General features: G+C 58.8%; 1 protein-coding gene across 1 annotated transcript; it reads left to right on the forward strand.

Moving 5' to 3' along the window:
* The first annotated feature begins 10,641 nt into the window (after positions 1–10,641).
* On the forward strand, positions 10,642–14,640 carry CYTL1 (cytokine like 1). The gene is given in 5 exon segments (XM_045834539.1): positions 10,642–10,689; positions 10,691–10,870; positions 12,634–12,678; positions 12,822–12,950; positions 14,141–14,640. Coding segments are annotated over 5 exon segments (486 nt in total). The 3' UTR covers positions 14,225–14,640.
* The last annotated feature ends 9,618 nt before the right edge of the window (positions 14,641–24,258 follow it).

Here is a 24,258-nt window from a genome sequence, read left to right on the forward strand (position 1 = left end):
CTACCTGCTCGGGTCCCCTTGATTTCAGGACCCCCGGGATGGGGAAGCATCGCCATGGCCCGATCTGGCTGGCCAGGGTGGAGCTCCTGTTCTGAATGCACAGGTGGTTCCACCCGGACCCAATTTGCATGATCAGAACCCCATGGGGCCTGAAATAGGGTGGTGATGACGGTGATTACCAGTTAAGGTGTGATGGCTGTAGCATTTTTCAACCACTATTTATCAAGCACCTACTACGTTCCAGGCACTGTGCTGAGTACTGGGTATTCCATGGGGAAAACACTCATCACATCCAGCTGCTTCCAGACGGCGTTAGCATGTAATGTTTCACTTACTCAGACCTTGGATAAAGGCAGAAATGGTGTTGGTTACACATGAGAGAACAACACCTGCCCACAAGTGCACAATCACATTCTCTGCTGCCGAGAGCAGAGTGACTCCCAGGTCACAGAAGCATGAGAGGGAACTGTTAAGGGTGTCTGTTAGCCGACACGGCCCCTGGGATGCCCAGAGCCTGGTGCCACCAGGAGCCCTGAGTATACATACACACACTGAACAGGCTGCAACATGGTGCCACTGCGTCTAGGCACCAGCGTGGGAGACGCTGACCATCGCTACCCTCCTGCACCCACAGGACGGCCCCTGGTTAGATGCCACGCATGCCGACGGGTCACCCAAGACACTGGGGAAGGAAGCATCGCTGAGTGTGTTGTCCCCCTTTGCTAACTCCCTCCTCCTTTCTGCACGACACCCCAGTTCCTCCTCCAGCCCCTACCAGGACGGAGAACACTAGTCACCATTTACCCATTCGCTGCGCAATCACTAGAGGCCGAGTAGAACAAGAAGCATGTTGCAAAAGCGAATCACTTTAACCACCCCATAAAGACTACCTTTCCATTTTCCAATGCGAGCAGTAAGTCCCGGAGACTGATTCATCTAGTCACTTCCTCAGAGAACCTGTGCTGAGACCTCCCGGGAGGTGGGCCCTGCTGGGCGCTGGAATGAAGGACATGGGCGGCGCTCGCAGTGCATGATGGGATGAAAGCACTTGGCTGTAAAACACTGCAGCATGCCCCGAGGGGCCATGGGGCTCCGAATGCCAAGTGCCCCGCTGCACGCTAAATGCCTCCCCAGCGGGGTCTGTAAACGGGGGAGGCGTTCTCAGACGACTGTGCAGGTGCTTCTGGGATTCTGTGATCAAATTTACACCTCACCATAAAAGCACATTTTTAGCAGCATTTGAAGGAGGTCACTGGTGGTCGGTAGGGGGTCAAGCAGACACCAACAGGGGAAAGTGTGTCCCGCCTCTTGCTCTGACCTCACTGCAGGGCCTCCGCGCCGGGGCTACCACGGAAACGCACCCAGAACCCACGTGGGACGGTAGGGCCTGGCACAGACCCCGAGACCAGTGTAAGAATCAGCTGAATGAGCATGAGGATGAGGGTAGCTTTGTTTCCCTTCTTTCCAAAAGATAACACCAAGCCGGAGGCGTGCAGATTTCTCTGTAAAACACCAGACACGGGCACTACAGGCAAAGCTGTTTTTTAAAGTGTGCAGATCAATTTTTGCAAAAGCATCAGGCGCACACACACCCACACACAAAAAGAACAAGATCACGCCGCCAGCCGTGGAGATGAGAAAGCCGTGGCGGGAAGCCCCGCAGGACCGCAGAGCTTGTGAACGCTGCTGGTGACGTGGGTCTGTCCTGCCGTTCGTTCATCAAACGCTCCGGAGGAGGGGGGCGCGTGGAACATTTCCGGCGCCAGTCGCTGCGCAGGGTGCTCGGGACCCAGCTGGGAGCTACGGAGAAGACACTCAGAGGGAAGAACGGCAAACAAGCGAGGACGTGTGACTAACAGCAGGACGGGGGAGCACAGGAGTCCACGGGAGGACACGGCAGGGGCCGCTCGTCTTGCCCGGGGCCCGAACACGCCTTGTCAGGGAAGGGATGAGCCTGGCACCAGTGGGGCTCCGAGCAGGGAACAGCGGCCCAGGCCAGGGACAGTGAGGTCAGAAACCCAGGCACCATTACACAGGGGAAATGATGCATGTGACGCCCGAGTATAAAAGGTTATTATTATCACCGAGCAGGCAGTGAGAAAGACTTGATTAATGTCCACACTTTTCTGGTTCATCTTCTAAAGACTAAATGCGAAGCTGTAAGAGACACAGTTGTTACTTCACAAATTTCTGCGGAGCAAATGAATAAGCAACTAAGTAACAGTCCCCAGCTCCTGGGGGTGGAGGTGGAGATCGGAAGAGCCAGGTAACATTGTGTGAAATCTACGGGTGCACCACCAGCCTGGAGACCCGTGCGATGTTCCTCACTCTCCTCCTTCTGTGACTTCTTTCCTTCGTTTTGAAATGGTTCGATGGCAGGATGCTGTATTATGCTTAGGGGGTCTTCTGCTTCCCATGCAACAGAGAATTTAGCTCGATTCACAGAATTCCCCAGGCCTTTGGAAAGTCCGTGTAAGTGAACACCGCCCGTGTGAGAGTCAGTGCACCCGGCGGGCCAGCCCCCACCACCCCCTCGAGGATGCTCCTGGGACATTTGCACCACGAAGCACTGGCTCCGCCATCAGCAAGACCTAGGGTTCATCGCCAGCGAGCCTGCCCGTCACCAGCAGCGTGACCTTGGCGGGAGAGGCGCCCCCTTTGAGCCTGAGAGCACCCGGTGTGAGGGGCACTGACCCTCATCTCTGGAGCCAGTCGTGAAGAGAGAACGTTCTGAGACAGGTGATCCCAGAGGCTCAACAAACGTTCCCGTGGCCCTCACCTTCCTGACTGCAGGCCCTAGGCGAGCCCCACTTCCTAAACCAGAGCCTCCTTGGGCAGGAGAAAAGGGACTATCCAGAGATAAAGAAAAACATGGGGAGGTCACACTTGACATGGCTTACCGTGCCCAGCCACGTGGAGAGGCTGAGCCAGGTTCCGACACGGGTCCCGAAGAGGCCGCACTGCTTTCCGCCAGGCGGGGTTATTCTCGCCGCTTCCTGCCCTGGGCGCGGCGGGCCGGCTCCCCGGCCAACCAGAAACGGCTCCCAGTCCCTCCCAAGTGGGGAGGCCCAGACTTTGCAGGAGCTGGAGTCCCTGGCCCTGGGCGGGAAGCAGGCTGGGGGACCGGGACCCTCCGGGTGCCTGTGTGAGTGCGTGTGCTGGGTGCTGGGCCCCGAGGGGAGCAAGAAAGGAAAGGCAGCCGGGCCTCCTGTGCCCGCTCATGCCGCTGACCCGCTCCATCCTACCGGGCCCTGAGTGCTGGGCTGGTTCCTGGGGACAGAGGGGGCAGGCCCCAGCGCCACTGCCCACGCCGAGCCCCCCCGGGGGCCAGTGTGCAGGTGTGTGTTGGGGGCTGAGGCCGGCAGCTGTGTTTCTGGGGCTGGAAGTCACAGAATTAATAATAACCCACGATTCTTACCCAGCCTGGCCGTGGCCGATCTGAGGGCTTCACATAATGACCGTCTGAGGCCCTCTGGGTCCTGGGCGGGGGTAGCGGTGTGGTTCCCGCCTTACAGATGCGGACGCAGGGAGAGTCACACAGCTAGAAAGGCGCGGAGCTGCTGGATGCGAGCCCCGACCTTCGCTCTCTGGTGTGCGTCGGTCCCCGAACCCAGCTGGCCCCTCGGGAAAAGCAGAGCGGAGGGTGCCAGGGGCCGGGGCAGGGGCGCGGGGGAGGTGGTGTTTCACGGGGACCGAGCTCTGGTTTGGGAAGATGGAGGTGACCGCTGCACAGGTGTGTGAATGTGCCTGAAGTGACTAAACTGGAGACTTAAAAATGGCAAAAAAAATTCATCTTACGTGTATTTCATCCCAATAAAATCATTCTCCTGTAGGCACAGGGCAGTGATAGATAGCTCTAGAAATGCCTGTCACATCACACAAGAAGAAACGGATCATCTTTCATTGTGAGAGCGATCGGATCGTCCAAGGGGTGGCTTGATTGGCTGGGGCGATGTCCCCCACACCCAAAGGTTATGGGTTCGATCCCCAGTCAGGGCACGTGCGGAGGTTGAGGGTTCGGTCCCCTGATGGGGTGCGTACAAGAGGCAACCGATCGATGTTTCTCTCTCACATCAATGTTTTTTTCTTCTCTCTCTCCCTTCCCCTCTCTCTCCCTTCCCCTCTCTCTAAAATCAATGAGCAAGTCCTCGGTGGGGATAAAAAAAACGTGATCAGTGAAGAAGGAAACTGAAGTGTGAACTTTTCATAGATCAGGAGCCGTAACTGGCTCATGGCTTCATTTGCCAGAGTGAGAAGGAACCGCTGACACCCGCTCCGGCCGAAAGGAAACATGAACTCGCTGCTGGAAGGGACCCCAGGGCAGCTTGCAGAGTCCGAGGGGGGAATTTCAGGCCCTGGTCCCCAGGGCTGGGACGAGAGCCGCAGCTCCATCCAGCCACTCCTCCGACTCCCTCCCAGCTCCGCCAATGTGCCCCAGCCCTGTTCGCCAGGGGCCCTGCCTGCCCCTCCACAGACAGACCCGCTCCAGGGGCGGGGACACACCCCTGGCAACCACGCAGCAGCACTGGTGGGACTGGACAGCCACTTTCTCCTGTATCCATCCATCAACCCCAGGGAAGGTGCCCATTGGTCCATCCTGGGACATCTACCCATTACCATATGGGGGGCGGGGGTGGGGAGAGGGTAAGTATTGGCCTAAGATGCAGTTAAGAAACAAAGTCTATAACCAGGGAAAAAAAAAAAGGAAGAAAAAGAAAAGATTAAAAAATTGAAAACCACAGCTCCCAAAGTCACTCCAGCTGTTTCATGTTTATTTCATCTTCACAAAAAGTCTGAGCAGTACATGGTCTGAGCCCCACGCCTCGGAGAAAAACGTAACAAACCTTACGACAATGTCTGCACAGTCCCGTCAGCGCAGAAGTGAGAGGGATTAAGTACAAATTGCCAGTCGTAAAAACAGCTGCAGCAGCGAAGTACAGCTCGGGGAATAGTCATGACATTGTAACCACTGCGGGGCCACACGGCCCTGGACTTCTCCGGGGATCACTTGGTAATGCGCGAGTATATGAATGTCTAATGTCTAACCACCATGTTGTACCCCTGAAACTAATTAACATTGTTTGTCAACTGTAACTAAAAAAATAAACTTAATAAAACACACACACGTGAGGTGGAGACCTAAGCCGGCATGACGCCCAAGCCTGTGCTGTTTCCGCTGAGCCAAGTCAGAACTCTTCCGGGCAGACTTTCTCTGGGTCCTTTCTGCACAGACAGACCCGGGGAACACGTCTGGGGGCCGTGTGCTGCACGCTGCAGCTCATTACATGTTGAATCCGGGTATTGAGACTTCACAGAAGGGTCTCTATTCCAGAACATGGGGTCCTTTTCATAACCGCTGTCCCAAAGCCAAGGGCAACGTCAGTGTTTGTTTTCAGCCCTGCCCTCCGGGCCCCGCGGGCCAACTTTCCGTGGGGCTTGGCCAACAGCGCGAGGAACGAGCTCAGACACACACATAACCGGGGCGGGCACGCGGCTCTTCACCGAAGGAGCACGGAGGTCGACAGGAACTCCAGAGGCAACGGTCCCGCGAGGGGCTGAGCCCCCAGCCCTCCAGCACCCGCCGGCTGGGAGCGCTGGGCCGGGAGGCACCCGCAGCCCTGGCTCCTGCACTCTGACCTCGGAGAGCAGGCGGGCGGGCGGGCAGGGACCCCGAGGTGGCCTCCCACGCCAGGCGCTGACGTTAGCATCTCAGACTCTATGTCTGTCTGGGGGGATGTTTTCCTCAGAACAGACGCTGCCGCTGGGCTCTCCCAGCCGTTGGCAAAGACAGTTACTGGCTGGACACCAGGCCACCAAGGAGACCTGAGGCCGGCCAAGCACGCGCAGGACAGGAACACAGGGGCCGCTCGGGAAAGGTGGGATCCCGCGTTTGAGCCAGGTAGCCAGGGCCCGGGAAAACAGCGGTTCCTGTTTCCTGTGGTCTGCTTGGGAATTTCCCATAACGCCCTGGGGCTGGGAACAGGGAGTACTTCTCCAGAGGCTGCATCACTCGTTGGAACCTGCCAGTCTGAACCGCCACAAAGAACAGGGTAAATGGTCTTTGTCTAGAAATGCTAAAGAAGAGTCCCAGGCTATGGAAATGCTCACTAGGTCACAGGACAGCTGCGGGTGGGGTCTGCTCCTCCCGGCACGGAGCTCAGGACTCTCTCCAGGGGTCGGCGAGACGTTACCTCTCTGGACGGGGATGAGATAGCAGGTGTCCTGGACGGTACTGGCCACCACTTTGTGGCCACACAGGGGCCCGGCTTTAAAATGGAACGAAGGAGCCCTGGCTGGCATAGCTCAGTGGATTGAGTGCGGGCTGTGAACCAAAGCATTGCAGGTTCGATTCCCAGCCAGGGCACATGCCTGGGTTGCAGGCCACAGCGCCCAGCAACCGCACATTGATGTTTCTCTCTCTCTCTCTCTCTCTCTCTCTCTTTCTCCCTCCCTTCCCTCTCTAAAAATAAATAATAAAATATTTTTTTTTTTAAAAAAGCTGGAGCGGATGGTATGTATGTCCCTTCGGGCTCCGCCAAAGCAGCAGAACCAGAGAAAACAGCCTGTGTGAAAGTCAAGGCCACTTGGGTGGTCACTACGGACCCTTCGGGTTGCTGTGGAGCAAGTCACTGAACCTCGTTGCCCTGAAATGACGGTCATAGAGTCGACGTGCTAATACTTGCACAGGCTCAGAGCAAGGCGGCACTTCCAGAGCCAGCGGTCACCGCTGTCATCGTGGTCCCCGGGGTCAGAGTGCAGGCCGGGACGGCGCGAGACGGCTGAGAGCGGAGCCCCCGGTGGGGACCCAGCCGCAAACCTCGGGCTGTGCCACGGGCCGCAGGGAAGCAGGGAAGGACCCGAGGTGGCCCGGTGGACCTCTGAGGCTCCCAGACTGGGCACTGGGAGGGGACGGCACCCCAGGCAGGGAGGCGTTACATGGGACTCGACCCCATGGGACAGGGTCCTGAAGCCACTTCCCGTGTGTGGAAGGAGGTGCAGGAAACGGGGACGTGTGGCCTGAAAGACAGCAGAGCCTGTTTCACCCAGGGGGTGGGCGGGGCGGCTGGGGGGGGCAGGGTGAGGAATGACAGTGGTCTTTTGGCGTCCCCACGGACCTGTCCTGTGGAAGAGGGCTTAGGCCACGGCTGGGGAGGAGTGGTCGCCGCATCCCACCTCCCCCTTGGGACGCATCTGTGGGAGTCAGGGCTGCCGGAGTCCGGAGGGCGGCCTTGGGGGACAATGGCCCTGGTGCACGTGAGCAGACTCCGGTGAGCGCTGGACGGGGTGGGGCTGTCAGGGAGCACGGGCACCAGGTGGGTCCACGCGGCTCACCGCCCAGTTCCTCGCAGCCTCAATCCCTGTCGTTCTTCGGAGCCCCAGAGAGGGGGGCATTAGTGCGCTAAAGCAGCGGCGACGAATCACCAGAAACTGGGCAGCTTAAAGCAATAAACATTTGTTCTGTCTTGTCCTCCAGGAGGCCGGATGTCCACGAGCCGCCTTGGGCTGAAGTCAAGGTGCGGGCAGGGCCGGGTCCTCTGGAGGCTCCAGGGGAGGACCCTTGTCCTCGTCCCTCCTGGCTTCCAGGGGCACCTGCATGCCGTGGCTCGTGGCCTCTTCCTCCGGCAGCAAAGCACCGCCCCACCCCTGTCCGCCCCGCCCCCACCCGGGGGGAGCCCCGCAGGCGCAGGCGCAGGCGCAGGCGCAGGCGCAGCACGCACCCGTGCGTTTCCAGAGTTAGTCGCCCGCTTCCTGTCCTGCGAGGACGGGACCCCCACCTGTCGCGTGGCTTGTCCCCACCGGCCATCCAGGAGACTCTCCGAACCGTAGCCGTGTGTCCAAGAACGAACACAGGATCCACTGGAAGAAAATGCTGCTGTGGAACTGAGAACCGCTCCCCTGCTCGCTCCTGAGCGCTGGTGGGCGGGCTCTCCGGACTTCCGGCGGCCCCACGCGGCCCCACACGGCCCCACGCACGTGGGCCCAGGCTGCGGATCAGACCTGGGGGGTGGCAGAGCCTTTGGGAGAAGACGAAGGCTCTAGTCTGTGGGGACTTCCCCCTGGATGTTTGACACCCACACCCTGAACAGAGCAGCCTGACCCTGCAGGGGCAGAGGAAGGGGGAGGGGGTTCGGGGCAGGGGTGGGGTCGGGGGGGAGGCAAAGTTGACCTTTGTGAGCGCAGACAGGGGTTCTCCAGAGCCGCCCGCTCCCAGGCAGGGTCGGGAAGGCAGCCAGTGTGGGGCTGGCTCGGGCTGCATCCTGTGGGTTTTCAGTGGCTGCGCCTGGCTCTGGGTAACAAGATTAACGGCCACAGGGTTGATTAAATAACAAAGCCTTCCGGGCATCCGCTCTGCCCGGCTGGGTGCTGGGTGCTGATGAACTGAGAGGAAAGGAGCCTGGGCAGGTGAGGGAGACGACAGAATCCCCTCAGCTCTGTGTCTGGTGCTCTGGTTTGCCCAGGGAGCCCACGGACACCCACTCGCGGTGTCCTGAGTGGGACGAGGTCAGATCTCTCGGAGACACATTCGCTCAAGGTCAAAGGCGTCCCTGGGTCCCGGATCTGACCGGTCCAGGGGCTTGTTTGGGTGCTGGGGCCTGTTTTCCTTCCCTGTCCCCAGTGTGACCCTCTCCCCACGAGCACGTCCAGGGGCCCCGGTGCATCTCCCGGGGGACCTGGGGGCCCTGGCTGGGTGACGCCCCAGGCTCCCCCACAGAGGGAGTGAGGGGACTCCTTCATCCAGAAAGAACCTCCGTGTTCACCGCTTGTCCCTCCCGTTCTGCCCCGTCCGAGAGGGTGCCCAGGAGACGGTCCCCAGGTCACCTCGCTAACGGTGCATAGAGAACACACACCTGCAAAACAGGGAGGTGTGACCGCGATCCCTGCCCAGGGCCACAACACCAGAAAACCAGATAAACGGAGCGGCGGGGCTGGAGGGGACCACTGGCATGGTCCGGGTGACACCACCGTTTGTGGACAGGGAGAGGTCCCGGGGCCAGGCCCACGGGGCAGGGGCAGTGGCAGCAGCCAGGGCTCCACCCCTGCGGCAGACCCAGAGCCACGCCGTGCCCGGCCACCGCGGTCCTTCCACTCACCCCGCTGGTCCCCACCTTTGGCTGTTTGTCCTGGGGTGTGCGGCCAGCCCAGGCCCCATCCTGCCCCTCCCGCAGCGGCCGAGGCTGCGGAGACAGGCAGACCCAGGTCCCGGACTTCCTCCGCCTCCTCCTTGGCCTTGCGGTCTCAGGGAGCTTCCTGTGCCCCGACCCTCGCTCTCACGCTGTGTGAAACGGGAAGCACCCCACCGCTCCACTGGCTTTCTGGGGGCTCAGACGTTGGCTGTGCCTGAGTGACGCATGGGTACCTGTGCCAGGTGTCACCCCCAAGCAGTGGCACCTGGTGTAAAGTGGGAACCTTCCTCTCTTGTCACGGCAGCTCCTTCTCCCTGCGAGCCCCACGGTCTCGGCAGCCCCCGGGCCCACACTCCTCTCCAGCCGCAGGGCCCACCTGCGGCAGAGGCAGGCGAGTCCCTCCCCCTGCGCAGACAGGAGGGCCCATGCAGACCCGGCCCCCCGTGGTGCAGGGACGGCCGGAGGACCGGAGATGGTGACCTCAGCTCTGACGTCAGTTCGCCCAGCGGCATCAGCTCAGAGCCTTGTATTCCTCGCCGAGAATTCGGAGCCAGGGGCCCCCATCCTCCCACGTCACCGACAGGGAGAGGGAGGGAAGCGTTAGGAAACCTGCCCCAAGCCCTGGCTGGTGTAGCTCAGTGGATTGAGCTCGGGCTGCGAACCAAAGCATCGCAGGTTCGATTCCCAGTCAGGGCACATGCCTGGGTTGCAGGCCATGACCCCCAGCAACCGCACATTGATGTTTCTCTCTCTCTCTCTTTTTCTCCCTCCCTTCCCTCTCTAAAAATAAATAAATAAAATCTTAAAAAAAAAAGAAGAAAGAAACCTGCCCAAGGTCCACGCCAGAGGGGAGTAACTGTGTGTCCCACCGAGCATCTAGGGAGACCACTTATTGTGCCCGTCGTGGGAGAGCGGCCTGCAGGGCACCCTGTAACAGAGCGGCGCGTCTGGGGAGCTGCTGGCCTGGCCTGTGGGTCTGCTCCGTGCGGGGCCTGGGCCGGGAGCCTGGCGTGGGCCAGCTGGGGGAACGCTCACCCAACCCCCCGCCGTGGGTGCCAGCGCCAGCCTGCCTTCCAGACGCCCAGACACGGCTGGTCAGTGGGGGGTGGACGTGGATACCCAGCTGCATGACCCCAAGCCCCGTCCACTGGTGCTCAACCCATCACTGCTGGTCCTTTCCCTCCCCACCCCCCTGCCTCTACTGGAGGAGATCGGCCAGCTTTATAACCGGTCCCCAGTCTGAGGGGACTGGCCGCCCACCCCTGGCCTCGGCTGTCTCTCATCCGTCTTGGTCTCCCTCTTGTCCTCCACCGCCCTCCTCTGTGGGTCCTGCCCCTGCAGGCAGAGCCCCTGACCGGGGAGAAGCTTGTGTTGGAAGTGCACAGGGCACCGCCCTGCTTGCCCTCCAGGCGCCCAGCACCCCCCCACCCCAGGCAGCCCCTCCTCTCACCAAGGGTCTGAAAGGATCCAGTGTCCAGGTGGGCGTGCTCTACGGCCTGGCTGGGCCCCACAGGAAATGGAGGCGTGGAGGACCACCCCCAAGCAGCCGCTTAAAGGGGCAGCCGGCCTGGGGCTGCAGGAGGACCCTCTGCACCATGACGCCCTGGCTGCTGCCCCTGCTGCTGCTGCTCCTGGCCGGGCCCCCCGCCGTGTGGCCTGCACCCCCGACCTGCTACTCCAGGATGCTGGGCCTGAGCCGGCAGATCACCCGGGACTTCCAGAGCCTGCAGGCCACCGAGCCCTCGGTGAGTCCCCTCTGCCTGACACCGTCCCCAGAAGCGTGCCTTTGAACCAAGAAAAAAAAAAAAAAGGAAAGTGCTCTTTCTGCTCATTGTTACTCTTAAAGGTATTTTTGTTTTATTCCCATCCTTTTAAATACGATACCAATGGTTTGCACTTTCTCTTAAGTACAAAGAAACATAATCTAAGACTTCACAATTTCTGCTTGTAGCTTGCTAGCAAATATCAGAGGGTCTGCTGTGAAACATGGAAAAGGAAGGAAAAACCTCCCAGTGGGGTCTGGCTGAGGAATTCTCTTCCCTGGCCAGTGGGTTCTCTGGGGGTGGCTCCCAGAACGGGACTCCACCCGCAGCTGCTGTGGGACCCGAGACCTGGGCAAATGTCAGCCCCTGACCTCAGTGTCCCGCTCCGGGAGCGGGGGCGGCTGAGTGCCCTCCCTCGGGGCAGCTGTGAGGGTTCGAAGGGGGACACAGATGCAGCAGGCACAGCGGGGGGCCTGCTCTGGTGGGGGCCGCGGGAGTGGCAGCCGCTGCCCCAGTCAGATGAGGGCCGCCCAGGACTAGAACCCAGGCCTGCTGACCGCGGAGTTGAAACAAAGTGAATCCCAAACTCCATGAAAAACTTTGGTAACATTTAAGTGTCTCTTTAACACTTGTCAACACTTCAAACACAACGTAACGTTGCTCAAATGTGGAGTTTATGGTGCCCTAACGATTTCTTTGTGTTTTCTTTTAAAAGTTAAATAATGTTTACCTTTTTCTAATTACGAAAGTTACACAGTTTGTAGAACAGTTGGAAAAGGCACAAAGGACAAAGAATTACTTGCAATTCTGCCCCCTAGAGGTGGCTGCTGACATGACACCCTGGGGGGAGTATTTCCGCTTCCAGTTTGTGCAGTAGTAGGGAAGTCTGTGTGCAGGTGTGAGCATGTGTGTGCACATGTGTCTGCTTGTATGTGTGAGTGTGTGTGTGCATGTGTGAGTGCATGTGTATGAGAGGATGGGGGCCAACAGCACAGCAGCTCTGCAGTTTCCACACCGAAGTGGCGGCCTCACGTAAGCTAACATTCTTCCGTAACAAGAGCGTTCTGCCGCGACCTTGCTCCACGGCTCACCCACAGACTCCTTGGGGCTGCGTGCGCAGAGCAGACGCCTTTGAAAGGGCCCTCACTGTAAACCGTAAAACAGGTGTATGGGCTCAGAGCTGCAGGGCCGGGCGGAAGAGGAGCGATTATACATTCTAGCTCTAACTTCACCACTGGGACACTGAGTCACATGGGAGGAGGCCTGCCCCGGGTCACACAGGGGATCCCAAAGAAGGTGTTGGGGTGCCACAAACCCCACACTGGTGGCGCGGGACCAGAATCTGGGTCTCTGGCCATCGGTCCCGCACCAAAGTAAAACGCAGCGGTATCAAAGCCCACCTGCACATGCACTTTGGTGTTGACACAGCCTATTATATATATATATATATATAGCTACACCTAGATTACAGCCACGGAGCTCTTTAATACATGCGTATTCATGTGTATATTTATGGGTATGGACGTATTTACATATATTTACAGGCATGGCTATGTATAGCATAAGGCAGTCCCCTAGCTCATAGTTAATGCACTCTGACCATGGGGTTCTGCAGCAGTGTGGCCACAGGACACGGAAGCCCTGTGCGTGTCGGCCTCACGTCCCCGGGCACTGGGGGCCGGTCCTGTGGGAGGGCTGGCCGGGAGCCCTCGGCGCCCCGGCTCAGGCTGTGTCCCTCTCCGCAGGAGCCGTGTGTGAGGTACCTGCCCAAGCTGTACCTGGACATACACGTAAGAGGGGGGTCTGCCTGCCTGGGGGAGGCACAGGTCGGGGGGAGGGGGGGAGAGATCTCGGATGAAGGTCGCAGGAGCCCCCAGCTCCCGTCCCTGTGGCTCCTGGAGCCCCCCACGAGACCCCTTGCCCCCACTCCCAGAACTACTGCGTGCTGGCCAAGCTGCGGGACTTCGTGGCCACCCCCCAGTGCTGGAGAGTGGCCCAGGTGGACGCCCTGAAGGAGAGGGTGCGGAAACTCTACACCATCATGAACTCGTTCTGCAGGAGGGTGAGTGACCCCACGCCACCGAAAGGGCTAAGAGGGGTGGGGCCGATGGGAGGAAACTTGAGGGGCGCTTCCCGCTCACACAGCCCTTTCTCAACCACGGTCGGTTGCCCTCGGTGAGTGCTGGGGACTCGGGACAAGTGCCTCACCTCCTCAAGCTCCACGCTGATGCAGGGACACCACCAGGCCCACTGCTAACCAACCCCGTGACCCAGACTGTGCAGGGAGCCAGGCGGGGCCATAGTGGGGGCAGGGGCCACAGGATCCGAGAGAGCTCCCCGTCCCCTTCCGGGTCAGAGGAGACTTTGTGCAGGGGCCCTGGGCGTGCTCGTGCAGGCAGAGGAGGGGCCGGAGGCAGAAGCAGGAGGTCAGCAGCAGCTGAGACGTGGATGGCCTCGGCCTCGGACACACCTGAGGTCCGGTCTTTGTCTTTCTGCTTCACCGACTGCATGTCCCCTCACCTCCCTGAGCCAGTTTCCTCGCTTGGGAGCTGGGGACAGACAGTGACTGCCTCGGGGTCACTGGGGGGATAACAGTGCACCTTGACCATGTGTGTCGGGTGGCACAGTGGTTACGCCCTGGACCTAAGAACCCAGGAGGGGGACCAACGCAGGATACCCGGCAGCACGCCGGCCCAGGGTGTGTCCTCGGGCGATTTTAACAGTCAGCGGTTCAGTCAGCGGTTAAGTTATAATGCGTCTGCTCCTACGTCCAAGGCGTGTCAGGCATTTGCTCCCCACACCCACTTCCCCCCTCCTTCCCTGCTGCTCCCCATGGTCTGTGGGGTGGGGGTGGGGGGCAGCGGAGACAGGAAGAAGACACAAATAATACAGTCTGGGGGCGGGGTTCTGGCTGTAAAGCCTTTGCAGGTGAGCTCTGGCCCTTCTCCTCGGTATCCCCCCGGCCCGGCCCAGAGTCGTCTCGCTCAGTAATTAAGGGTCATTCATTCATTCCTCCCCTCCCTCCCCATCTGTCCCTCCGTTCAACCGACGTATGAGTGAACTCAGTAAGCAAAAAGAACACCGGAGACTCTGTGGGAACGTGCAGACGTGACCAGCTCTCCTCGGGAGAGGAAGGGATGGGCAGTTGTCACCCCAAGGGACAGTCTTCGAGGGCGGCCAGGAGTCTGGCGTCGGTGTCCCGGCCCTGCAGCCGCCCCCGGTGACAGCTCGCTCGCGGCACCCCTTTTCCAGGACCTGGTGTTCCTGACCGACGACTGCGGCGCCTTGGAGTACCCGATGCCGGCGACCACAGCCCTGCCCGACCACCATGGCTAAGGCGGCCCAGCCCGGAGCCAGGACCCGAGGGGACGGGATGACGTGGGGGCGGCCCAGCGCAACGGGCCACAGCCACGGCCCCCTCGGGTCTCCCTGTTTACTGTAGCATCGCCAACTGTCACATGTCTCCCCACCTTCTGGGAAGCAGGGCTTGCACCCCGACCCCGGGACTCCCCTTGAGCACAGAGGCCTTGCTTCCTCCCCCCCGGGCTGGCCTCGCCAGGACGCTTAGGCGCACAGAGCCGGCAGGCCGAGCCGACCACTGAGAAGAGCGCACACCGGCTCCTCGCGTCTGGACAATGCAAGCTAGGGAGCAAGCAAAGCCGTGTGCAGAGCGCCCTCCACATGCAGCGGCCGCACCGCTGTCCTTTCCCGACAGGACACACTTACATGTAACCCAACTTCTGTGTCCTGCCCTCTCCCACCACAAGCTTCCCTAGAGCTGCCTTTCATGTTTAAGGAAACACTGTTGCCTATAAGACGTATTCACATGGCTCGTAATTACACGGCGCCCTTTCATTGGAAGGTGGTGAAAAGCAAATAAAGACGACCATTATGGCGAGAAACCCGTGTCCTGTTGTTCTTGGGCGAGGTGGGTGCTCACCCGCTTTCTGCAAGGCGCCGCTCTTAGTAGGGTGCACCCTTCCTCCCCTTTTGTACTGGGTGCCGGCGTTTCTGGGTCTGCGTCCGCCCCCCTGCGCGAGTGTCTGTCCTTCCGGCACTGGGGGACGCTCTGGTTTGGGCCTGGGGACGTGCTGGACTCGGCGTGGTAGCGACAGGCGATGTGGTCCCTGGTGCTCCCTGCAGACACCCGTCCGCTGAGTCCTCGTAACGGAGCCGGGGACGGGCATCGCAGCAGAGTGAGGCTCACGTGCGCTATTAGGTGACTTGGCTGAAGGCCGCGGCCGGTAAGTGGGTTGAACTGGAGGGCGCTGATGCCCATGCTTTCCCCAGGGGCCCCGCACTGGGTCTCTGCAGCCGAAGCAGCTTGTTTACGTAATTCAGGAAACCTACAAGAACACCTCCTCTGAGTGACGGGGTTGCCGGAAATTCGTCACGGGTGACCACCTGTGTTTTGTGTCTTTTCCTCCCCTTCTGTGCGTACGGGGCACGCTTTTCCGGCCTCTCAGATGATTTATGGGGAAGCCGAGTTGGGTTCCATCTTCTGTGCAGAAGCCTCAGCCGCAGCATCGCCGTGCTGGGCTCCCTGGACACGATTCCCAACACCCGCCTCCTGACCGGCTCCCCGTGGCTTCCACCCTGGACGAGATGTCCCCGCACACCTTGGTCTGAGATTCCTAGTGCACCCCCCCACCCCGTCAGTCTCTGCAAAGCACCCCTGACGCACAGCACGTGGCCACCAGGCCACGTGATCGTTTGCTCGCCCAGTGTGTCTCCCACACGTGACGGGAAGCCCAGGAAGGCAGGGACCACACCTTCGTGCCTGCACCTGGCGCCGTGCCCGACCCCAGGAGGTGGTCGGTCCCTGTATTGTGGGTGTTTGTGGATCCCGGACACGGCGTACTGGGAAGACCCCAAACGTCAGCAGTTAAGGTCATGCAGTCCCAGGTGGCCTGCGCCCCTCTTTCATAAAGTGCCCACTGTTTGCCCACGGCCTCTCCTGGGAGCGTCAGAGGCCTGCTGCCTGTGTCCAGGGACTGCTGATTCTTGCTGGTTTGGTCAACATCAAAGCCTCAGTAACTCACACACACACACACACACACACACACACACACACGTGCACATCTTGTGGGTGTGCATTGTTCCGGCGCTCTGACCGTAAAACACGACCGGCTGGGCCGCAGCCAGTAGCAGGGGCCGCACAAAGCCCCGAGCTTTGCTTCCCGAGTACATCTGAAAGCTCTGTCGTCAGTGCGGCTGGCCTGCAGCACCGACCGCAGAAATCGGGTCGGCCTGACACCTCTGCTCCCGGTGGTGGGTGGTTTAAACCGAGTGAGCAGCAGCACTCAGCCAAAACCCTCACGGCACAAGCCTCGCTGATCTGCGAAAGGGCTGACAGTGCGGGAGCGCCGCCTGCATTTGCCCAGCGTCCAGGGCTGCAGGCGGCCGGATCCAGAGCTCCCGGGACGGAGCAGGGGAGTGCCCTGGGATCGAGGCAGTGTCGGAGGAGGAGGAGGAGGGAAACACAGAGAAACGGCGCACAGTTCTGCAGAAAGCGGCCCAGGCAGCCGTCACAGCCATGTACATTCCTTCATGCCGGGGGTGTCCCGGGAATTATCCGGACGCCAGACATGCACTTTTAAAACACATGCAGTCACGTTGCCAAAAGGCAGCCCGACATCTTTTTTCAGGAATTTTCTGGCTGTCCCACGAAGATAAGGAGGTGTGCTCTGGAGTTGCTGCGTTTTACTTCACTTTCTCCCGGTCCTGGGGCCGCAGCCCCAACCCGGGTCCGTGAACTCCGAAGATGTGCCTCACTCAGACGATGGCTCAGGCCGCAGCGGCTGTCACAGCCACCGGGGGCGCCCTCCCCCGGCCCAGCATTCTGCAGCCCTGCCTTGTCTGGAAACCGATCCGCTCCAGCAGGGCAGGGCCAGGCCGGGAGCTGAGCCCTGACATCACGTCCTGAAACTCCAAGACGTGCTGAATTTATCAGTGGTGATAACATCTCAAGTATGTGGAGAGCGGTGCAATTTCCCAACTCTTCTCAAGTCCATTTCCCCCCTTGCTGACTTCAGTTCTCACGCCGACCTTGGGGAGCGGGCGGATTCGGACAGGTTGTCTCCACCTCTAGGTTTAAGAGTGAAGCCCCAGTGAAACACCCTTCTGTACCGTAAACACGCCCAACAGTTGCCAGTGTGACGATATCCATCCTTAGTGGGGACCCGGAGTGCCTGACGTAATGCCGCTGGCGGCGTGAAAACTTGGGCCAGGGTGTGGCGTTACCCTGGAAGTCTCAAGGGGTTTACACCCCGTGACCCAGCCGTGCCAGCCCTAGAACGTAGCCCGGAGACATGCCTGCGCTGGGAGCCCAGCGCGCACATCGCCGGGCGTCCGAGGCGGGAAGTTTCCATGGCAGCACGTCACCGTGAACGGCCCGCAAGTCCGCCGGCGACAGAGCGGACAAACGCACTGCAGGGTTCCCACAGCGAGTCCCGCGGCCGAACCTCGGTGCCTAACACGGAGGGGCAGAAGACATTCGGAACCACCCCGTTTCTGTAAAGGAAAAAAAAAACAGGCAAAGTGTAAAATATATCTTGGGGGTGCCTGGCCAGGTGGCTCAGCTGGTTGGAGCATTGTCCCGTACACCAAAAGGTTGCAGGTTCGATTCCTGGTGTTTCTCACATTGATGTTTCTTTCCCTTTCTCTCCCCACCCCTTCCTCTCCCTCTAAAATCAATAAAAACATACCCCTGTGTGAGGATTTATATATATGAATTCATATATATATATATTCAAGGAAGTGCTTAAAACAATGCTCAGGACAGAAGATAACCCCCCCCCCCCAGGAGCGGAGGAAGAAGATAGTTGGAGGTGGGCAATTTAGAGCACTTGAAAAATAGTAGCATGGTTCTTCCTTAAACTGGATGATGGTTCACTACTTTGCCAGTCTTTAGGAAAATATATGTATTATTTAGTCCATATTTAATAAGTAAAAATTAAACTGATTAGCATTCACAGAAAACATCAAAGGTTAATTACAAAAGCGATTTAAAAACCAGTCTCGTTTATAATAGCAGCACAAACTACAAGGTACCTGGAAATAAATATGAGAAATGATGTGTACCAACTTTATAGAGCAAATTATTAGAAAACTTTAATAAAGGACATAAAAAAGGCCCTCTATAAATAAAAAGACAGGCTATGTTTATGAGTCTCAAAAGAACACAAATTCAGTACATCCAGGGGACATCCCAGCGGGATGAGTCCTGATATGCGGAGCCTAAAATTTATAGAAAAGTATAAAAGATCGGTGAATTGTGAAAAAGAAGACGTGGGGGAGGGGATCTCCCAGCGGGCATCGGGACTTGTTCTGTCATTCCAGAAATCACGGCGCTGGAGTATCCACGGAGGGGGCTCAAGAACCCAGGGGCAGAGAACAGGGGCCCAGGAACAGACGCACGGAGACGGGGGGGGGGTGCATTTCTGAGCACAGGCGACAGAGCCCCAGAAAAACAACAGACCACACACCCAGCGGCGCCAGGACGCCCTGCTATCCCCCGAGGAAAGATGGAAATCCGCTCTCTCCCTGACACCGCACACAGAAACGAATTCCGGGGCGGTGACAGGCCTCGGGCCGAAGTGAAGCCGTCTTTTCAAATATTTAGAAGAACGTGCGTGGCAGGATACCGTTGTGTTATTAGCATCAGGGGAGAATTCTTAAACAGGATCCAAAGACGGCATCCAAGAATGAAAAAACATTAATAAATACAGCAGGACATTTTAAAAGACACAGTAAACAAAGCGGAAGAAACAGGCGCACGGATGGGAAAATGGATGCGTTCCTGGCCAACTATTCGCATCCAAACTGCCCACAAATCAGTCAGACAGAGAAGTGCCAGGACCTGGGCTTCCTAACCTGGAAGGAGAAAGAAACCCTAGGGGGCGTTGGAATGCACGCGAAGACGCGGAGCGTTTCTAGCAGCCAGAGAGCAGCCCGCTACAACCACAGCGCGGTGCAATTTTAACGCCAGCAGCTGGGGAAACACGGCGCCTCCTAACACCCAGGCTCGGCGCCGACGAGCAGAAACCGGACCTCGCGCTGCTGCAGGAACTGCAAACTGACACCGACTGTCCGGCAGGCAGTTTCCTGGTGTTCGGCGACGCGATTTCATTTCTGCGCATGCGCCTCAGGCGAACGCCTCCTACAGGCCGCATGCACAACGGTGTTCACCCTCGCCTCGTTACCCGCGGTACTGGAAACAAGGAAAAAAAAGGGCAGCACCTAAAAGTCACCCGGAGAGCGAAAGAACCCTGCTATGCTCGGTCTGTGAGCTACTACATAACCGTTACAGGGATGAGCCAGGCGCCTGAGCTGGAAGCCGTTGTCCACCAAGAAGACGAGTCACACCGCGATCAGTCCTCCTGTAGGGTATTTGCATATTTTTAGAGCTTTCAAAAATTTCTTGGGGCAGAGTCCTCCGCAGTGCCTCCGATCTGCCTCTCGCTTCAACGGGGTTAGGGCGCCCAGGACCCAGGGACGCCCCCTTTTCCAGCCTCCCACCCCCTCCAGCCTTTGTTCTAGTCTCCACCTTCGGAACCACCTCACCCGTCCTCGTCCTCCGCCTCCGAGACCAGCCAGCAGCGTCTTTGAGCCTGGCTCTCATTGCCGAGCAGCCACGAGCTCCCACATTGGTCAGAATTCTTCCACCGCGGTGGAGGCCCCGCGAACGGTGGAGTCACCCTGCGTCTGTGAGCCCCCACACCTGCCTCTGGGCTTCTGTGTCCGCGGCGAGGACATGCACGGCCCTGGAGGGCGCGGGCGAGGCCAGCAGAAGCAGCTCTTGAAGATGCAAAACCAGCTCGGTGGCCGGGTCTTCTTCCAGGGCTTGCAGGGGCTGTCCCAGGATGAGGGGGTGACTCCCAGGACACCGTGGGATGGCCGCGGTCCTGGAGAAGAACCTGACGGAGGGTCTTGTGGACCTGCAAGCCCAGGCTCTGCCCATGTGGACCCTGGGCTCTGTGACTCCCCGGAGAGCCACCTCCTGGGTGAGCAGTGAAACTCATCAAGAAGAAGGGCGACCACCTGACTCGCCTCTGCCGGCTGGCGGCCCCCCCACCCCCCAGGGCTGAGCATCTCTTGGAAGAGCTCCCCCCTGAGCACGACCGGGAGCCTTTGGGGCCCAGAGGCCTTCGAGTCCCCCTGGTGCCTGGCCTCTCCCTGTGGCCACTGGACAGCCTCTCACCACCGTGGGGCCCTCTCCTGTGCCCTGGACCAAATGGAAACAGAAAAGCTTTGTGCAGCAAGCTGCGGGGAGGGGACAACTTCTTAGAAGCACCGGAAAATGGGCTGGAAGCATAGCCTGTTCATGAGACCAGTTGCTTCAGGGAGGCAGGGACCGGGAGGCAGCAGTGGGAGAGAAATAGGACCGCAACTCCAGCAGCCATACTGGATTTTTTAAAAGATTTTATTTATTTATTTTTTAGAGAGGGAAGGGAGGGAGAAAGAGAGAGAGAGAGAAACATCAATGTGCGGTTGCTGGGGGTCATGGCCTGCAACCCAGGCATGTGCCCTGACCGGCAATCGAACCTGCGACGCTTTGGTTTGCAGCCCGAGCTCAATCCACTGAGCTACGCCAGCCAGGGCTCATACTGGATTTTTTTTAAAAAACAAGAGTGGATGAAAAAATGTTAACATTTACTGAATCTGAGTGGTGGGTCCATGGCACTTATTGATCATTCTACGACTCAAATATTCCCAAGTTTAAAAGGTTAGAATAGCCGTTTCATTCTGGGGAATAACTGAAACCACCATCCATGACAAGACACGAGTGTCATTCGGTTGGGACTGGTTTCCCACCATTTCTCCCTGCAGAGAGCCGAGCTACACTTGGTTATTTAACACGGAGCCGGGGAGAGGGGTTCGATCTCTGCCAAAGGCAACCAGGCCAAGAAGAGGCAGAACTGGCACTCGAATGGGACTCCAGGTGTAGGAGACCATTTTGCATGGCGTGGGCCCAGCTCCCACTTGGAGATAGATGCACAGGACCCACGGCCACAGATAGGTTCTCCCATGGGGAATCAGGCCTGCAATGTACCTAGGCCACTTTGAGTGTTACACTTGCTAAAAAACTCCCTCACCCTGAACTGAGGACATTTACTGCAAAGTAACTTCCTAAAATCCATGCTAAACCTTCCAAGGATGAGTGTAACCGGTTCAACCACTTTTGCCTTTTCATTTGCAAATATCCCTCTTCTGCGATGTGATTAGCAGCACGGGTCCTTTGTTTTTTGTAAAAGGTAACCCCCTAAGGCCAACCTGTGCATAGTAAATGAGGACCATCATGTAATGTGCTGAGAAACCCAATAAAGTCCGGTCACGGCAAGGGCCAAAGCTTTTGCTCCCCTTGAGAGGAAAGCCATGCTGTCCCTTTTCCTCCACCAGACTCGGTAGTCCGTGTGAATGTCTCATTTCATCCATAATGACGCGGACACTGCGGGCTGGTGTCTGCATCATCCAGGCCCTGAGCCCACTGCTCAGAAATCTTTCCATTTCTGGAGAAATCAGGGGGAAAGATATCTCTGGGGGACTTTTCAGGGCTTGCCGTGTGCCTCTAGGAGCCCAAGGGGCTGGGCCAAAGCTTGGACGTCAGCTGGACTCCCAGAGAGGTCAACGGCCTGGCCAGGCCACACAGCCGCTCAGCTGCACAGGCTCTGAAGCTGAAGCGCTCCCCACTTCCCAGCTGCTGGCCAGGGCCGGCCGGCCGGCCGAGGCCCTGCTCACCCACTCCCCGTGGCAGGAGCCCTGGGCCACAGATCTCCTCCAGGGTCCAGAAGACTCGGGGCGGAGACCCACCTCCCAGCTGCCCCATGAGAGGACCTCATCTGGCATCGTCCCGGCCTCTCACCCTGACGACCCTGTCCGCCCACTCTCTGAGCGTAGGAAATCAGTGAGGGGAGGGTCTCAGGCCCAGGACCCCCCAACACCACGTCTCTGCTGCTTTAGGCAGCCCGTCATCCGTCGCGCTGGCGAGTTGTACTCTGTGTCCCCCAGAGAATCTCTTCCCTGTGTGTTCCCTTCAGAGGGGCCCCCCGATGGGGTGCTGTGACAGTTCTCTGCCCCAGCCCAGGGCTAACAGAATGTCCCCATCAGGAAGGTCACCTGCCCGCCCCCACCCTTCCCCTGCGCTCACCAATCCACACTCCCAGGTCAGTTCCTCCTCTGTTTAGCTTCAAATGGAAAGTTCTGGAATGGTTCATCAAGTTCGCAGCCTCATGCGATGTATTTTGTAAGGACAAAAAGGGTTGTTTTGATTGAAAGTGAGGAGGCAAGGAATCACCACTGTGAAGTGAGTCACATACAGCACCCGGTTCCCAGGAAGGCACAAGGTGACACGTTTAGCAGAGAAAACGAACTCGGACGCACAGGTTTGATGCTGGAAGGTTTCTCCGGAGCCACAGTGCCGTGAGGACGACTCGAAACCCCCCTCACCGGGGAGGGGGTACAGCCCCTGGGCACAGTGCTCCTGAGCTGCTGGTGCCGCGGAACCCCTGGGGCCCATAGGCCACGCTGAGGTCTCAGTCCCCTCTTATTGGTGGTGCGGCTACGGTGGTGACACAGGCCTCCTGAGACCACTCGCTAAGCAGCCTGGCTCCCAGCCCGCCCAGCCTCTCCATCTGCAGCCTGGGCAGGGGCTGGTGGGGGCGGGCGTGCGCGGCCCAGGTGCCGGAGCGCGCACCTGACGGCCTGAGGGGACTGCATCCTAGGCATCCGGGAAACTCAGGTTCAGCCCCTGCTCACCTCTGGCCACGGGCTGAGCTTTCTCCAAGGATCCTGGGCCCCGGAATAAGTGTCCCCTTCCAGGCGTGGGCACAGACAGCCGGCCAGCCATGGGTCCATCTGCAGGAGAAGCAGCTGCCCCTCCCCGGTCCCTCCTCCTTGGACCTGCACATCGCCCCATCCTCGAGTGCCTCTGTGTTCTAGAGTGCTCTGTGGCTCAGGGAGCCCAGGTAGACACAAGGACCCATCTGATGTTTTGTGTTTCAACACAACGCTGAGGTGCATTTAGAAAAAAACCTGGATTTCCCCATTTTAAAGATGACAAAGGGGGGGGCCTTCCCAAGGGGACGTGACTCACCTGAACGCACAGGTATCCAACAGAAACGGTCTGGGAGCTGTTCCCCTGTCCCGAGGTCACGTGACCCTCTTCCCACCGCACCCTCAGGCTCTCAGCTGTGGGGTGACCCTCACCCCTCAGGGTTCCACGTTGTTACATATCCTTTTGCAAAGTTCTTGCGTGACTCATGCTTTGGGAGGGAAAGGGCTACTTCTACCACTTCTGGGCTGCGGGAGAGGCTGGGGCTGGGGGCGGCGGACTTAACCGGGCGCACAGGACATGGCCTAGGTGTTCACGATGCCACACAAAAGGGGCTTGTTTTGACCTTGAAGTCAACCCACCTTCTGCTTACTCTTCCAGCCAAACAAAGCAAACGGGATGAACCACGGACTGTGCTCCCGCATCTCAGGGGGCACGGTGGTGGCAAACCAGAGGACAGAGCTGGGCCTTGGGAAGTCGGGGCGGTCGCCGTGGGCAGAAGTTAGAATCTGAATTCTGTCCCCTACAAGCGTCTCTTGGCCTCAGTTTTCACGTCTGTAGAATGGGGTTAATCACAACACCTCCCGGATAGGGCCGTGCGAAGAGGCGTGTGGATGTGCGTGGCATGGAGAACTGGGGAAAGAGGCTGCCGTGCAGTGGGTGTTCCATCGCTAATCGGTGACACGCCGATCAAGGCTAGCAGCTGCCTTCACTAGTGAGCGGGGGATGTGGCGGGAGCAGGGCCCGGCCAGGAGTGTGGCAGCAGGGCTGACGGGCGCCCCCTGCTGGAAGGAGTCGGGGACAGCGGGGCACTGCTCAGAGAAGCCCAAAGCTCCGCCTGGACTTTCCATCGGCAGGAAAAGCCGGAGCCCTCGGAAGCTGGCCACCGTGCTGGAGTGGCCGCCTGGCCAAATGCTATTAATTATGAGCGGATTTACACATGCAGATGAGGCTGTCAGCTCCTCAAGCAAATAGTTCTTTGGGGGTTTTGGAAACAAGGATTAAGGAGACTTTTCTATGCCCATTTCTAAAGGGACTGAGGATCCTCAAAGGTCAAGTCCAAGAGCAGACAGATGCTTAAAAAGATCAGCGCTCTCTCGGTGAACGTTGCTGATGATCCTCACAGCTGAGACACCTAACGCTGTTTGCTTTTCCCGATGGCTGCCCTCCAGTCTGCAGGCGAGGAGAAGCAGACAGACCGGGGCTGGCCCCAGCTGTCCTCCCTGACAGACTGCTCCGGCCCTCATTCCCACCGGGAAGCCACAGAAACTAATCGGACCCTGGGCACCCCACATAGCCCCCTGTCTCGGCCCCCCTG

The sequence above is a fragment of the Phyllostomus hastatus genome, unplaced genomic scaffold (assembly GCF_019186645.2).
Source record: "Phyllostomus hastatus isolate PE091 unplaced genomic scaffold, TTU_PhHast_1.1 phas_contig_196, whole genome shotgun sequence".
In the NCBI taxonomy this organism is placed as follows: domain Eukaryota; kingdom Metazoa; phylum Chordata; class Mammalia; order Chiroptera; family Phyllostomidae; genus Phyllostomus; species Phyllostomus hastatus.